The sequence below is a fragment of the Anthonomus grandis genome, chromosome 16, assembly GCF_022605725.1.
Source record: "Anthonomus grandis grandis chromosome 16, icAntGran1.3, whole genome shotgun sequence".
NCBI lineage: Eukaryota > Metazoa > Arthropoda > Insecta > Coleoptera > Curculionidae > Anthonomus > Anthonomus grandis.
The window spans coordinates 16,497,808-16,513,369 of record NC_065561.1 but is presented as its reverse complement, the minus strand read 5'-3'; the positions used below and the strand labels follow the sequence as shown (position 1 = coordinate 16,513,369).

Genomic DNA, 15,562 nt, shown 5'->3' with positions numbered 1-15,562 from the left:
TAGGATTTTGTTTTTTGAATTAATTTTGCTCCATGGTTAATGATTTGAAATACATTTGATCATTGTCATTGATAATAATATATTTTGTTTTTTCTTAGCTAATTTTGCATTGTTAATTGTTCTGATTTTGAGAGAATATTGTTACTACTTGTAAAACGGTTTAATTATCCTTGGTATTAAGATTAAGTCTGATAATTATTGTTAATTAGTAATTAGTGGTTAGGTAGTATAGCTTTTATTTCTTTTTCAGAACTATATATTTTTCTTAAAATGGGGTTGATCCCGTGTATATAAATAAATAAAAAATAAAAAAAATAAAAAAATGAAATCTTGCACCTCGATTTCCTAAAGTTAACCGAGGAACCCTTAGGGGTCTTCTGGCATGAAGTCCTCATGCAAACGGTTTCTAATAGTTTGACCTGAAACCTCGACGTTATGCACTCGTGAGAGCTGCTGAACCAAAACAGAGGCTGTTACCGTGGGATTTCTTTGACCTTGCAAAGTTATAAAACGGTCTTGGGCAGGTGTGGTAACTCGCGACGGGCCTTGATGCCGTTCTCTAACATCATTTGCCTCTCTATATCTTGTCCACAAATGGTTAATTACACTGGGAGCTGTATCCAAAGCTCTTGCAACGTCTCTTTGTCACTCTTTGACTTGTTCCTGCCTCAAGCATTCCGACTGCTCTTAGCATTTCCTCTCGAGTTAAATGTCGTCTTTCCATTTTTATTGAATAAAAACTAAATCACAATTGTTCGGTTGGAACCACAGAAAATGCGATATTGCGTTAAAGTTTAAAAATTATAATCTGCAACAAAATCTGCAAGTAGCAAAAAACGCTGTTCTGGCATGATTTTTTGTACCCAAACATTTATTTTACTTCGTTGATATCTTAATATTAAAGGTAGTATCTATTCCGTAGGAAAATATAAATATATAAAAATTTATAAGGCGAAAAAAACTGTTTTTCTAAGTGTTCCTTAGACCATTTTGATGTGTATATATAAAACGATTATAGTAAAACACTAGAGATAAGTTTAATCATCTTTTATTAGTAATTGCTGTACTTTTATCACTTAAACACATATTTTAAACCGCAAGCATTAAATAGGTCACAACCATCATTTTCTCTTATCTTTTTCCTCCTTCTCTCTGTTAGCAGCTAAAACGGCACCAGGAGCAGGATAGGGTCTTTGTTGAAATAGGACACCCGATGCGGTATTGTCTGCTCTCTGTTTATTGGTTTCCAACCCGTCACTCCAAGTACCTTGTGGTATATCCGAATATGCGGCAGGATCCATCGGGTCCAACTGGTCATCTCTTTTCCTTTTGTCTCTCCTGTAGCGATCATCCTTTTCCCTACGGCTTCTTCTATCTTCTCTGCAAAAAACAAACCATACAATTTTTGCGACAAACCATTATAGCCTCCTTACCTATCTCTATCTCGATCCCTGTCCCGATCTCTATCCCGTCTATCTCTGTCCGAATATTTCCCTTTGTAACCTCTGTCTTCATCGTCAGAGTTCCTGTCCCTCTCATCTCTATTCCTATCAGTGTCCCTCTCTGATCTATCTCTTCTTCCGAGATCATCGCGTTCTTTCGGTTTTTTCTCTTTCAAATCTTGAAGTTTCTTTTCTCTCAGTCTTGCTGCACTCTTGGTTATAACTGCCTTGGGATGTTTTGGAGGCAGCCACGAAACTAAGTCGTTTTCGATATTCCAGTAATAGTACCTTCCTCTAAAAAAGATAATTTAAATTCTGCAATTATTGTTTTATTTAAGTTCAATTCATTGATTATTTCATTTCAATTTAATACTTTAGTAGCATGACATACAAGGATTAGTTCACCAAATGTATATATGTATTACATTTAACATTTGAAGTAGGTATACTTGTAATTTTACTGTATATCCTCCTGGGACCTAGCGTCCATTTAAATGGATATGCCAGTTTTATGTTTCCAGTTTCGTTAGTTTATTATTTAAGCAGCTTAGACCTCGCATCCACTAAATTGGACACTTCGGTGCTGCCGCCTAGTCCGATTCGGTCAACTTTAATTGTGCACATGTGCTGGAAAGCTGTTGTTTGTTTTCTGTTGTGATGGCGGCTGCACGTGGTTCTCGTTATGATGGTATGTAGCCTATTTTTAAACGTTTTGTAATGATTTTTGTGAAAGTTTTTATTTGCAAATGTTTAATAGACAAATTTAAATAAGATTACAATAATAAAAAAATTAAACATAGTGTGCATGAGATAGACATTGGGTCTATCTCATGCACATTTTAAATTTTAACTCATAAAATTTATTTTAGGAATTTTTGGCAATCAAAGAGTGCTTCGGCCAGGGGAAGATGACGAAAAATTGGAGCAAATACTAAAAATCATTGGAAATGATGACTCTGACATTGCTGTAGATGAATAGATGATCCCATTTACAGGGACTTGTAAAATGAAGCAGTTCGTTAGAGGAAAGCCAAATCCAGAGGGCTTGAAAAATTTTGTTGTTGCTGCCTCTGATGGTCTTATCGTAGACTTTGAATTATATCAAGGAAAAGATACTTTTTCAGATGATTCTGTAAAACCACTTTGGACCTTCTGTTGTTGTTCGCCTTGGAAGGACATTATTTCGATAGATATTTCACGACAATACTTCGTCAACAAGAGAAATATTGTACTGGAACCATTATGAAATCTCGTGTACCAGCGGCAGCAAATTTAACTTCGGAAAAAATGATGGCCAAGATGGGTAGAGGCAGCTCGGAACAAATTGTAAGACAAGATGGCGAAATAGTAGTTGTACAATGGTATGATCTGAAATCTGTACTTTTGGCATCTACTGCTCTAGGAATTCAACCTAGCGATGAGTGTAAAAGGTGGTCTAACAAAGACTCTAAATACATTTAGGTTAAAAGACCTTACGTTGTTGCTAAATACAACGATTGTATGGGAGGAATAGACTTGATAGACCGAATGATTAGCTATTATAGAATTCGAGCCAGATCAAAAAAATGGACTGTAAGGGTCATTTTCCATTTCTTTGATCTAGCAATGGCTAACTCATGGATTTTTTATCGAAGAGATAAAAAAATATTTAAAATCCCCCCAGGCAAAATACAACAATATTTAGATTTTAAAATCATAATTGCCACTCAACTTTTGACAAATACACCCAACCCACAAAGTGAATCCGAGGTGTAGGTACTAGAAGAAATCCTGAGGGAAATATCTTTGTCGATTCACCGGCATGGTCATTAGGCACCGAAAGAAAACGGAAATAACACTTTTCAGAAATTGCCACAGACTTAAAAAATTCGGTTAGATGTAAAATTGACTCTTGTGCCAAAAAAACCAAGTTTTTTTGTAATACATGCAACACATGTTTGTGCATTACTGGCAACAGAAACTGTTTCATGGAGTTCCATAGCAAATAAATTTAAGTTTACATTTATTTTCTGCGTTTTCATAGGTTTAGACTGAAATGTTATTGAAAAAAAAAATTATATATTAGGAATTTTTGTTTAGGTTAAGACCCAATGTCCATTTTAATGGACGTCATGTATCTGTGAAAGTAAGAAAAAAAATAAAAAAAGTTATTAGTAAACAATGTTTATGTAATTTTTATTATATTTAAAAGCCTGACAACCCTAATTTAACAAAAACATGTCCGGGTCCCAGGAGGATATAACATTTAGCTCAGCACTAATTTCTTAAAGCCGAAGGGTTAACCGCTGAATATATTAAAATATATCAATATCAGACTGAACTAACAAAGTGAAGTGCTCTACCAAGGCTAGAGTTTTGATCATAAGTAGTGGAGTAGAATGTTATTGTAAATAGTGTAAATAAACCATCCATTAAAAACATATCTTCTCTGTTCTAGGTTTGGCCTATATAAATCTTCCAATATGTCACCTTAATTAATCATATTAATATTATACTGGTTTTACGCAGTTACCAATTCCACAGAACACAAATATAAAGAAAAACAGGTTGCCTTGTTAACACTAAGAAATTTTGGCCCTCTACAGAAGGTACAATAATTCGAACTAATTTTGACATTAATACACCATACGTATTGGCAAGATTTGAAAGAAGGTGTGATCAAATTTAGCGCCAAATTTGAATTCAATTAAGCGCGAGAAATTCGAATTCTAAGACGGGCCCAAATTGAAAAAACTACCAATTGTCACAATCATTTAGTGGAAGACTGATATTTGTGGTACATTAAAAAAATATATCACAGATAAAGTTTCAGCATAATCATGTCACATGAACAGTCTCAATTTTTTTATTATATCAAAATAGGTTAATCAATGCCTTGGAGGATTTTAAACGAGTTGACTCAATTGATACAGATTCTTCAAATGCCTTCAATAGAGTTGATCAAGGGGTTTTTTTGAGTAGATTGTTTGAGGAGGAGCAGGGGGAGGATACAGTACACCCTGTAATCCTTCCACGTTTATTATCATTTAATTAATACATAATTTGTTTTATAATATAAATGCTATGGTAAAAAAATAAATTTCTTAGTAGCACCTAGGTGTACAAACACCTGTGTGTGCTAAAAACAAAATAAACAATTTATTATAGTTAACAAGATTTAAAAAAAATATATATATATATAAATTTTAAATTAGTTCACATAATATGAATTTACATTATACATTCATTACATCTTAATTTAATTTAGCATACTTTTAAATTTTTCTTCATAATACTGATAGATGTATGATTTTACTTTTCCCTTAAATAAGGTTATATGTGTTATGTCTTTAATTTGCTTTGGTAAAATGTTGTAAATTTTTGGCCCAAGCCAAGTAATAAATTTGATATTGATGTTGTTCCGACTTAAAGGTATTTCAATTAATTGATCTGCTCTACCACGTGTGTTATGCATATGATTGATATATGTTAATTTATTTTGATTTTTGTGGATATACATGGAAACTGTGTGAATATAAATACATCTTAAATTTTGAATTTCTTCAGTGAAAAGTAAGTGGGATGGGTATTTCCTAGGCTTTTTATACATTATTTTTAGAATCAATTTTTGGATTATGTTAACTAATATGCCATAACGAATCACAGCTTCTATCAGATTTTTATAAATTGTTTGTAAAAGGTTTTTGTTAAATATATCTCTGAGAAGAAAAAATTTATGTAGCAGATTTCTGATCCTATTCGTCACATAATCAATATGAGGACCCCATTTTAGGTACTTATCAATTACTATCCCAAGATATTTGGTTTTTGAAACTTCATTAATTTTATCATTATCTACTAATATAGTCGAGAATGGAGGTCTATTAGCTTCAGTTAATGAAAAGGCTAAATAATTAGCCTTAGTAAGATTTAATGACAATTTATTCACACAGAGCCAGCTTTTAATTACCCTGAACCCATTAATTGCTTGTTGTTGAGTCTCTGGCCCAGTATTTCCACTGAAAATTAATGCAGTATCATCGGCATATGAAATTGATATTCCATCTATATTTATTTTTAACATGGAATTAATGTAAACGAAGAAAAGAATGGGGCCCAGAACAGTGCCTTGTGGCACACCCATTTCTATTCTCAATTCACTACTTAGTGTGTTATTGATTCGAACCCTCTGATATCTGTCTGTAAGATAGCTTTTTAAAAGTTGTAGCACTGTTCCTCTAACTCCATAACCATTAAGCACATTAAGAAGTCTTTCATGAGAAACAGTGTCAAATGCTTTAGCCAAGTCAAGAAATACTGCAATACTTTTTTTGCCCAGATTTAAATTTTTAACAATTTCAGATGTCAAAGTCATCATTGCATCATTGGTACTAGAACCCTCAAGAAAACCATATTGTTGTGGTGAAAGGACATGGTTAGCAGCCAGAAACTCAACCAACCTTTTCTTAATACACTTTTCTAATATTTTAGAAAAATTTGTGATTAAGCTCACTGGCCTGTAATTTTTTACAGCAGTGGCATTGCCGGATTATAATATAGGAGTCACAATCAATATTTTAAAGCAATTTGGTACTTTTCCGGTTTCTAGACAAACATTCATTATATGTAAAAGAGGATCAGTACATGTACACAAGGAATATATACACAAGGAATTTCAGTACATGTTTGTTTAATGACCCTTGTTGAAACCCCATCATGACCAGATGCACAATTATTTTATAGAGAAGATATATGTTCAATAAGTTCATTTTTTGTTACAGGGCTAAGAAACATTGAGTGAGGATTATTAAAATCTACTGCATATGTTTCTGTTGAAGGAGGGATCTTTTTTTCCATTTCTATACCTACATTTATGAAGTATTTGTTAAAGTAGTTTGATATGTCTTTATCCGAGTGAATTATTTCCCTATTATCCCCTACTAGCTGAATATTACTGGCCTTATTATCTTTTTCATTTGTCGCGTCTTTAATTATGTTATATATACACTTTAAGTTATTTTTATTTATATCTACTTGATATTGATAATATTTATTTTTTGTCTTTTTCTTAGAACATTGAAAGGCATCAATGTTCTAAGGTCTTTTTTATTAATTTATTTAAATTGTTTCTATAAATCTTATATTGTGATTCAAGTTCAGCATTGTAGTTTCTGAATAACTGAAAGTTTTAGGTTTTTATGTGTCTACTCTTGGTTGGATCACTAGTTTTCTTGTGGGTTATCAGCAGAAGGTGAAAATTGTTTTCTTTTTATCTGAAGCAATTATTGTTACCTCAAGTGAGAGATTGTTCTCCAATTTTCTTTAATTTATTTGAAAATATTTAAAGATTTATTTAATATTTAGAGGTAATTTAAAGAAGCAAATTCAAATAGATATGAGCCACTGCCTGATAGCATCAAGAAACTCAAGATTTCACCATTGTCACAGATAGTTTAAAAAATTTTCTAATTATTTTAAATCTAATAATGCATTTAGCTAGGTATATCACAAGATGTTAAGTTAAACCTTACCTACCACAGTTCCTCTTATACTAACAAAATGTGCACTTAAGGGGTTATGCCACCTTTAAACTTCAAAAATTCTTTTTTAGTTGCATAATTTTTACACTAAAACTTTTATAAAACAATTATTTAAAGCCTATTGTAGGGTTTTTGAAAATATTTAATGGTTTGTTTTATTCTAATTTAAATCAACAAAAACATGGATAAATGCAGTGTATTCTCTAAAAAAAGTCGATGATTCAAAAACAAATCAATATTTCAACAAATCCCTCTGACAACGGAAATTAATTTACACTACAATGTATCAATAATAAAATACTTTAATAAAATTTCTTTCAATGGCTGGTATTTGCTTGTAACAAACTTGTGAATCTAGATATCATTTTACTGACTCTGATGTGGCATAATCCCTTAAAGAAAATCCCAGGACTGCCAGTTAAGCCATCAGATATTGAAGTAAAACAAATATAAGAATTTGTTGAAAATAAAATCTACTTACACTCCTTTATCGAAAATCTCAGTCCAGTTGTTTGGCAAAGGATACTTGACCAGCATCTTTTGTACATTGCCCACATATTTAGCATCAGGAGTAGGAATACCCTTCCAGTTAATTTCACAAAAAACCGTACACTCGTGAAATATGTTACTCTTGTTCGGACACAAAGTAGCTCCTTTGGGGTCAAACTTTTTCAGGGGCTCTGGTGTCGGTTGAGTCTTTTGTTTAGCTATAAAATTGAATTGTAAAAAGGCAAATTTCAATAAACGTTTTAACGCTTTACTTCTAGGTAATGTAATAAGGAAAATATGAAATACACTTACAGGTTATCAAGCCCCTTTTGGCTAGTTTTGCCGCAAGAGCTGGTGGTAGAGGCATCTCAGACCGATCAAGTTAGAGATGTGTAGAGGTTGAAAATCTGCTCCTACATGTATTTCACTTTTCACTATTTATTTGATACAAAGATAAAACGGCGTTGTCTTCATAAACAAACATAGAGGAAGCCTGATAACTCAAAACAATAATAGAGTACAACCTAACCTGTAACGTCAAATTACGGTAGAGGGTAGAGGTTAGGTTAGGACAAACAGATTGAAGGAACCTCTTCTTTTTTCAGGGGTCTTATGGCCTTTGCACATATGATTAGACAATAGAGGAACCTCGTAAATTCATATTTTGCATTCGTTAGCTACATGAAGCCACAGGATTTTTGAATGTTGGAAACTTGGTTTCTAATTAAATACTACTCTTTATCAATTGCTACATAAATTTCGATTTCCGCCATACCTAACTCTCATATTATTCTTTCTATATTAGCATTAGTATCCGTTAGTCAAGGATTTGCTAAGTCGGCCTTGCCAGCCCTAACAGCAGATGATGGTTTTATCGCGGTAACAGCAAGGGAAAAAGCCAACTTACTGGATAAACTCTTCGCGTCCAATTCTACCCTGCACTCGCAAGGCAAAACACCGCCATATTTGCAAAGGGTGAATTCATCGATGGGAGAAGTTTCGTTTCCCCAACGAATTATAAATAAAATTCTTAAAAGCATAGACACCAACAAAGCTTCTGGACCCGATGGAATTCCAGCCCTAATACTAAAACGTTGTGCAGGCGAATTGACTCCTCCCTTATGTAGACTGTTCACGGCATCGTATAAGCAGGGCCAATTTCCAACAAGCTGGAAAACTGCTCGAGTGCAAGCTGTACCCAAAAAGGGAAAGAAGACGAGCCGTCCAATTACCGCCCGATTGCACTAGTTCCAGTAATATCGAAGATTATGGAGAAAGCAGTCCAACAACTGTTAAGATATCTGGAATCATCTAGACTAATCAGCGATCATCAATACGGATTCCGAAAGCTTAGATCCACCGGCGATCTTCTGGCCTACGTCACACACTTATGGACGGAGGTCATAGAGAAGCACGGCGAGTCCCGCTTAGTCGCTCTTGACATTTCCAAGGCATTCGACAGAGTCTGGCATGAGGGACTACTAACCAAGCTCTCCTCAATCGGCATACAAAACTCATTATTGAATTGAATCAAAAGTTTTCTTGAACAACGAACAATCCAAGTAGCCGTCGATGGATACCTCTCCGACAAATTTAATATTAACGGTTATTATATTTCTAGTTTTAGTTCGAATATTGTCCTTCCTTTATTGAGTTTGGCTTTTAATCAATTTTTTAGGTATTGCTAGAAAATAGGGGTTCAAACAAGATCATGCAGAGGTACTAATGGGTAAACATGGATATGGGGAGAGGAATGAGCGAGACCAAAGATTACTTAACTGCTTGCATCAGGAAAATCTATACATGATGAACTCTTTTTTTGACAAAAAACTCGAACGTAAGTCATGGATAAGCCCACTCCGCAAAACCAAGAATGAGATAGATATAGCGAACAAACCAAAAATATTCAAAGTGCTCAATAGATTTTGGATTGGTAGCGTTCACAGATTAATCTGAGCAAAGATACGATTGAATGTAAAAATAGGAAGAACCAAGATGATCCTATTATCGCAAAAGAAGAAATGGATTCTCCCAGAGAACAACGATAAATATGAATATACACTAGCCAGACATCTACAAAATTTAGAAAGAAGACAGCTGACCAAAAAATACGACTCTAATTACACAACACGAAAGGAATTAAATAAAAATATTCACCTACTGATCCGAAGATATAAGAGAAACCAACACAAATGAGATAAAGAGTTTGAAAATGCTGAGACGAATCGTCAACAACACAGGCAGCAAAAACAAGCCAAGACCAATGAGGAGCAACTAGAGATCAAAGAAGATCAAGAAAATGCCAGAAATAACAACATGCAAAGAAAAAAAAGGGCACTTTCTGATATGAAAAATAACAAATCCTCCGACGTCGATGAAGTCGTAATTAACGAAATCATGGGAATATAATCATCCACACCAATGAACAATTTCATCGCATTAGAACAATGCAGTTATTGTTTTATTACACAAGAAGGGAGACATAACAAATCTGACAAACTATCGTCCTATCAGTGTACTATGACCCATATACAAGTTCTACCATCTACTAGTGATAAAGAATTTGATTTAGACAAATCTGCAGAGAACAATAAACCTTCGACACCTATGCTTTGACAATGATTTCTAGAATTTTGATTGTTTTATAATTAATACCCAGCAGACTATGGGCTGTTTGCTTGTTCTTAATTTCAGTCTATCAATCAAAATCACCCTTGGGTATTCAGCAGCACAGGATTTTTTCAGCTCTCTTACCTATATATTTTCTTACCTGCTTTCTTTTGTCAAAAATTAGATATTTTTTGACGCGAATATTGACGTTTATATTTATACAAAAATACTTACATATAAACGATGGATGATGGAGATGGACATAGGCATCATAAGCAATATGTCCGGTGGAATAAATATAGTGCGATGGGCAAAAACGAATATCTTAAGTGCCCAGAGGTGGCCGCTATTAACATGGACTGTTTATTTCCGTTTTTGCTAGACGAAGAGTTTGAAGCAGTGAGGAAGGGGGTAAATTTATAAAAAAATTAGAAACATTTTTACAGAATAATTATCGTAGGTGAAACCTTCGCAAATTAATCAGGCCCTCTCTCTAACAACTGAGGAACGCCTACAGGCATTAAAATCGCCTTTGAGGAAGTACAGACTTGGCAAGACGACTGATATATTCGGCCTTTGCCCCGAAGCAGTCATCTTTCAGAACTATCAGATTGGACAGGTTTACTCAACTCTCGTTTCAGTAACAAATAGAACTGCGGTAAGTAACTCTAATCAGTTTTTAAAAAGAACGCCTCAGCCAAAATCCAAATTCTTTTAGGTGACTCAGAATTTAAACATCTATTTTGAATCATCGAGATTTTTTGCTTTATCCATCGAAAAAATGAACGGTAACATGAGCCGGATCGCACCAGGGATGACGGTCCATTTGAAGGTGTCGTTTTTGCCTACTGATGTTTATAGGGATTATGTCCATCAGATTAAATTAATTTCAAGCGAGTTCTGCTTCCAAATACCAATTTATGGTAATATATCTTTAAGCACTTATGTATAATAATAATTTGAATAAGAATTCTGTATGTAGTCTCAACTGTAGTAAGTTAAAGCTCAAACTGTTACTTTGTCAATGGATATTATCAAGAAAGAATTGCACGCATTCTACATTTTCAGTAAGTAGGGTCTTAAGAGGGGATAGAGATACCCTAGGATTTTCCTGAGTTCCTGGTCAAGGTCGCACTGGAGCAACAACATTAGCACAGGACCAATTTCTGCACGTGCAAACTTTGAGAACTCATTAGAGATTTGTTGAGTAAACAGACTGAAAATGATTTAAAACCCAGAGCAGCAGCTGCTTCTCTGCTCACCAAAACCGTGCTGAAAAAATAGAAACGTTAGACCTGGAACCAGATTCCAACAATGAAATATTCGTTAGTTTGATGCTTTTAGTGAGGTAGTTATTGAGGTTGGGGCTTAATAATTCTAATAATTCCTTTGGCATCCCCATATTATCCCCAGTGATAACTTCATAAAAACGTGCAAAGGGATGTTCTGGCAAGATACGGATATTAATGAAGAATTGGTCAGATGATCGTTGGATCTGAATCCAACAGAATACATGTGGAATGCACTCGGAACGCTTTTAGAAGTAGACTAAATAGAGATACTCTGGATCATCTATCTAATCTGCCCACAGAAGAGCGATATAGACTGGGCATCGAGAGGATTAGTACAGATTTAAAATTAGTATCACTTTTGATTTTAGGTTTGGGTCCAAGACCGATCGTCTATGTGCCAGATAAAGTAATCTTACCACCGACCTTAGTTAAAGTGGAGTCTTCGTCAACGATTGTGCTCAAAAATAACGGGGAGTGTCCGGTAGACTATTCGAAAATTGTATCGGAACCATTTTCGTGTAATATCGAAAAAGCTATAGTACCACCCAAGGGTATCTTAGAGATTCGTTATAGCATAAACTCTGACAAATGTGGTTTCATAACTGGACAAGATAAAACTTACCTTGACGGTGAATTTTGTATACTCATAGAGCTTGAATGCGAGGTATTAAGATTTATTAGGCTGTTCACTGTAAGATTCCCATATGTATATTTGCAGGTGAAAAATGTCCTAGCAGACCTTAACGCGCACATAGTGACTTTTGAGGATGTTTACATTGGTTTAGGTGTCAGACAAATTCTGACACTTCACAATTCCAGTGAATATTCGCTAAACTTTGCATGGAAATCTAGCCAGCAGCGTGACGAAAAGCAGGAAACATTAAAATTAATCGATTTGATGGAGGAAATGAAAGAGTATGAAGTAAAACGATGCGAAAAGCTGAAGTATTTTGATATCGTGGATGAGGAGCAACACGCGAATATTTATGAGCGAATATTTCAAGATCAAGTAGAAGAGTTGTTACAAAAGTCTGCTTTTCTATATAAGTCCGATTATTTTGAGATAATTCCTAAGGTAAGATGTCGACATATGTACGTATGCGATATGTAAAAGGTATATTTCAGGTTGGCAAAATTCAGCCCCATACGAGTTTTGAATTTTCAGTGATTTTCGGACCGAAGCAAAACACATTTTACTATTCGAGCGCCTATTTGGATATCGAAGGGGTAGAGAGAAGAGTCCGGGTTTCGTTGCAAGGGTATGGCATAGGACCCCCTGTCACTCTTAGTATAAAAACGTTGAAGGCTGGACAAATATATTTAACTGACAAGCATCAATATGAGTTGGTAGTAATAAATAAAGGTATATTATTCGTATATCCTAAATCATATTTCGGAATCTGCATTGGACGTGAAAATCGAGAATCGTAGAAGTGAGAGATTTAGAGCTACTACACCACTAGATTAATAATCTTGGGGTGAAAATTATTAATCTAGAGCTATATCTCCCATCATTGTTTTTATAGGTGTGATTCCAGCAACAGTGTCCTTCCAACCTAAACCAACTGATTGGGGAGGAAATTTAAATTGCATACCACACAGTTTGGTACTTGGGCCTAACTCATCAAAGGCTTTTATTGTAGTCTTCTCTTCAGATATCCAAGGAGACTTTATAGAAACCTTGGATTTTATCGTTGATGAATCTGGTGATCATCTACAATGTATCATTAGGTAAGCTCACTCACTTTGAACCAGTTTTTTCTTCTATCGAACTTGTTGCTATATTTTATTTTAGTGGAAATGTCATCTGTCCTCTACTGAAATGTATTCCTGATGCTTTAAACTTTAATACTATTGCTGTTGGTAAGTGCGATTCCTCAAAATTCTCGTTATCTAAATCTGTGACTATTTCTTTAGGGGTCCGTAGTTGCAAAGAATTATATCTTATCAACGAGTCCAGAGTTAGTATACGTTATGATATAGAATTTGAAGATTTAACTGCAGTAGACGAACAGTACATCGATATTGTACCTAGATCAGGCACAGTGTTACCTTTATCGGGAATTAAAATAAAGGTATAATTAATAAGTTTAGATGGGCAAAAAAAAATATTTTGTTCAATTTTAGATTTTCCTTTGTTGTGACGTTCATTCAGAATGGACAACCAACTTACTGGTAATAATGTGGAACTCTCGATTATATTCCAAGATAATCTCGTTGAGTGCTAAATGCGCCTGCCCAAAAATTACCTGTGTACCCGAAGTGATAACAATAAAATTTTGTTTTTTGGATTGCATATACGATAGAAGTATAACGTTGAGCAACGAGAATCATTTGGCTGGATTTATTGAATTTGTACCATTGAAGGTAACTTCATTATCAAATATCTCACATTTGTAAACTTAACCATCCCTTAAAATCCTTAAAACATTGAAGCTTCAGTTAATTAAAGGCGAGGACAACTTTATTAACTCCTTGGTCAAAAGTTGTACCACAAACGAGATATTTTGGCTCACTCTTCAGTCTATATCTATCTTTCTACTAAGATAATCCAGACCTAAGAAGCCTTAAGCTGAGACCAAAGTTCATATGTCATATTTACTCTAATAGTACGCGCAGCTTTGAGCTGATTAATTAAGACGTAAACGACACACATCAGAATCAACGTGTCATCAACCAACCAAGTAGTTACAGTTAGTCAATTACTAGGGTAGGTATACCCCAAGATGTTTAAACGCATAAGGTGTCTAGAGAGAGCGACAAAGATAACAATAAAAACATAAGGCATGGTATCGACGATGACTGTAGCTAATGAGAGCCGGCGTTTTTGGTCACTTGCGCGTGAGTGAGATGACCCACGTATATTCGCCAAGCCTGAGGTTATTTTTGCTTTTGCCGTTAATGAATAAACTTGGTCTAGCAACTTGACCTTAAATTTGGGAGATTTACTTAAGAGTCAAAAGATCTTTATGCAATTTAAGGAGATCTAGTAGTAATTCTAGATCAAAACTGCAAATTTGCACTCATACAGTTCAAAGCTCTAACAAAGTTATAAAACTTTGGGGGTATTAGTTTTGATTGAAAAATTGTACAAGCAACTGACGTTTTCGGATTATCCCGCCAGCTTCTTTAGAGTATAGAGTCATGAATGTTTCAGATTATGAGTTTTATGCAATGCTCTGAAGATGCCACCATGATCGGTGCTCAATCTAATATGCACGATTCCAGAAGTATTTTATCACAAATTTGTATATGTTTTGAGTTATTGGACTTTGGGTTTGAAGTTCCCAGGTGAACCTTCGGTTGAATAACGAGCTTGATCATATCATTGGAGATTAGTGGTTCTTCATTTAACAGAGCTTAAAGAGAACCACCTGCATCTGGAGTCAACCTACGTAATTTCCTGGTTATTGCAAGCGGTTATCAATGCGGTGCGGTCGGCATATTACAGCAACTTGAAAAAGGGATAATAGGGACTTTGGGATACTCCTGCTCTACAAATCCGTCTGCGCAGATGTAAGAGGGCATTCTGTACATTGTTAGAGCACCATTTGATAAAACTATTCATAGACGAAATTTAAATACATGAGTTACTTAAATATAAGTTGCTTTTAAATAGTCTAATAAATGAGTTTTTTACGTTTATTTTAGGAATCAGAAAACAATCCTATAGTTTGCATCCCTGAAACAAGAAAATTATTCCTTGAGGCAGGCGTCCGCATTGAGTTACCTTTACAAATTATCGTGAAGAAATTAGGTCCACAAATATTACCCTTAAAGTAAGTTTATTAATTATACACTTAATAAGGTGCTCTTGTAAATATTGTAACCCATTTTGCAGTTTTTTAATGACTGGCAGCGGAGTTCAAACACTATGTACAATCAAGTGTAATGGCCAGGGCCCAGTAGTCTCTTACCTGCCTGATCAAGTTTGCTTTGGAAAAATACAGGTTCTTACAGAAGCAGAGCAAACACTGACGTTGGTTAATGATTCACCTATAATAGCAAAATGTCGTGTTTATTGTGTAAGTAAGAGAATCAAACAACGCAATACCTTCAAAATATGTCAATATTTAGTTGAATCTTTTTGGCCTTGAACTACAATTCCCATTTAGTTATAAGCATATATCAGTCTTTTGTCCACAAGATTCAAAAGAAATTAACCCAAAAAGTACCATAGAGCCCAAAAAGTGGAGCCTTAATGATAACC

At 34.6% G+C, this 15,562-nt stretch overlaps 2 protein-coding genes across 3 annotated transcripts in view; one reads left to right on the top strand and one right to left on the bottom strand.

The window, feature by feature from the left end:
* Positions 1-1,032: 1,032 nt before the first annotated feature.
* LOC126745901 (polyglutamine-binding protein 1) lies at positions 1,033-7,969 on the bottom strand. The gene is made up of 4 exons (XM_050453943.1): positions 7,763-7,969; positions 7,443-7,668; positions 1,434-1,736; positions 1,033-1,380 (listed from the first exon to the last, which is right to left on the bottom strand). Exons 1-4 carry the CDS (start codon positions 7,815-7,817, stop codon positions 1,122-1,124), a joined length of 843 nt encoding a protein of 280 aa, XP_050309900.1. The 5' UTR covers positions 7,818-7,969; the 3' UTR covers positions 1,033-1,121.
* A 2,296-nt stretch (positions 7,970-10,265) lies between these two features.
* LOC126745731 (hydrocephalus-inducing protein homolog) overlaps positions 10,266-15,562 on the top strand; it is a 44,113-nt gene continuing 38,816 nt past the window's right edge. Inside the window, exons 1-12 of one of the 2 annotated variants that reach the window (XM_050453712.1) lie at positions 10,266-10,471; positions 10,521-10,718; positions 10,779-10,983; positions 11,721-12,016; positions 12,071-12,427; positions 12,478-12,715; positions 12,879-13,083; positions 13,148-13,215; positions 13,270-13,427; positions 13,480-13,719; positions 15,004-15,131; positions 15,194-15,377. In XM_050453712.1, the coding sequence (XP_050309669.1) occupies positions 10,304-10,471; positions 10,521-10,718; positions 10,779-10,983; positions 11,721-12,016; positions 12,071-12,427; positions 12,478-12,715; positions 12,879-13,083; positions 13,148-13,215; positions 13,270-13,427; positions 13,480-13,719; positions 15,004-15,131; positions 15,194-15,377 (2,445 nt within the window). In that variant the 5' untranslated portion in view covers positions 10,266-10,303. The remainder of the gene's footprint in view (positions 10,472-10,520; positions 10,719-10,778; positions 10,984-11,720; positions 12,017-12,070; positions 12,428-12,477; positions 12,716-12,878; positions 13,084-13,147; positions 13,216-13,269; positions 13,428-13,479; positions 13,720-15,003; positions 15,132-15,193; positions 15,378-15,562) is intronic. The other variant, XM_050453711.1, reaches the window with a different exon arrangement.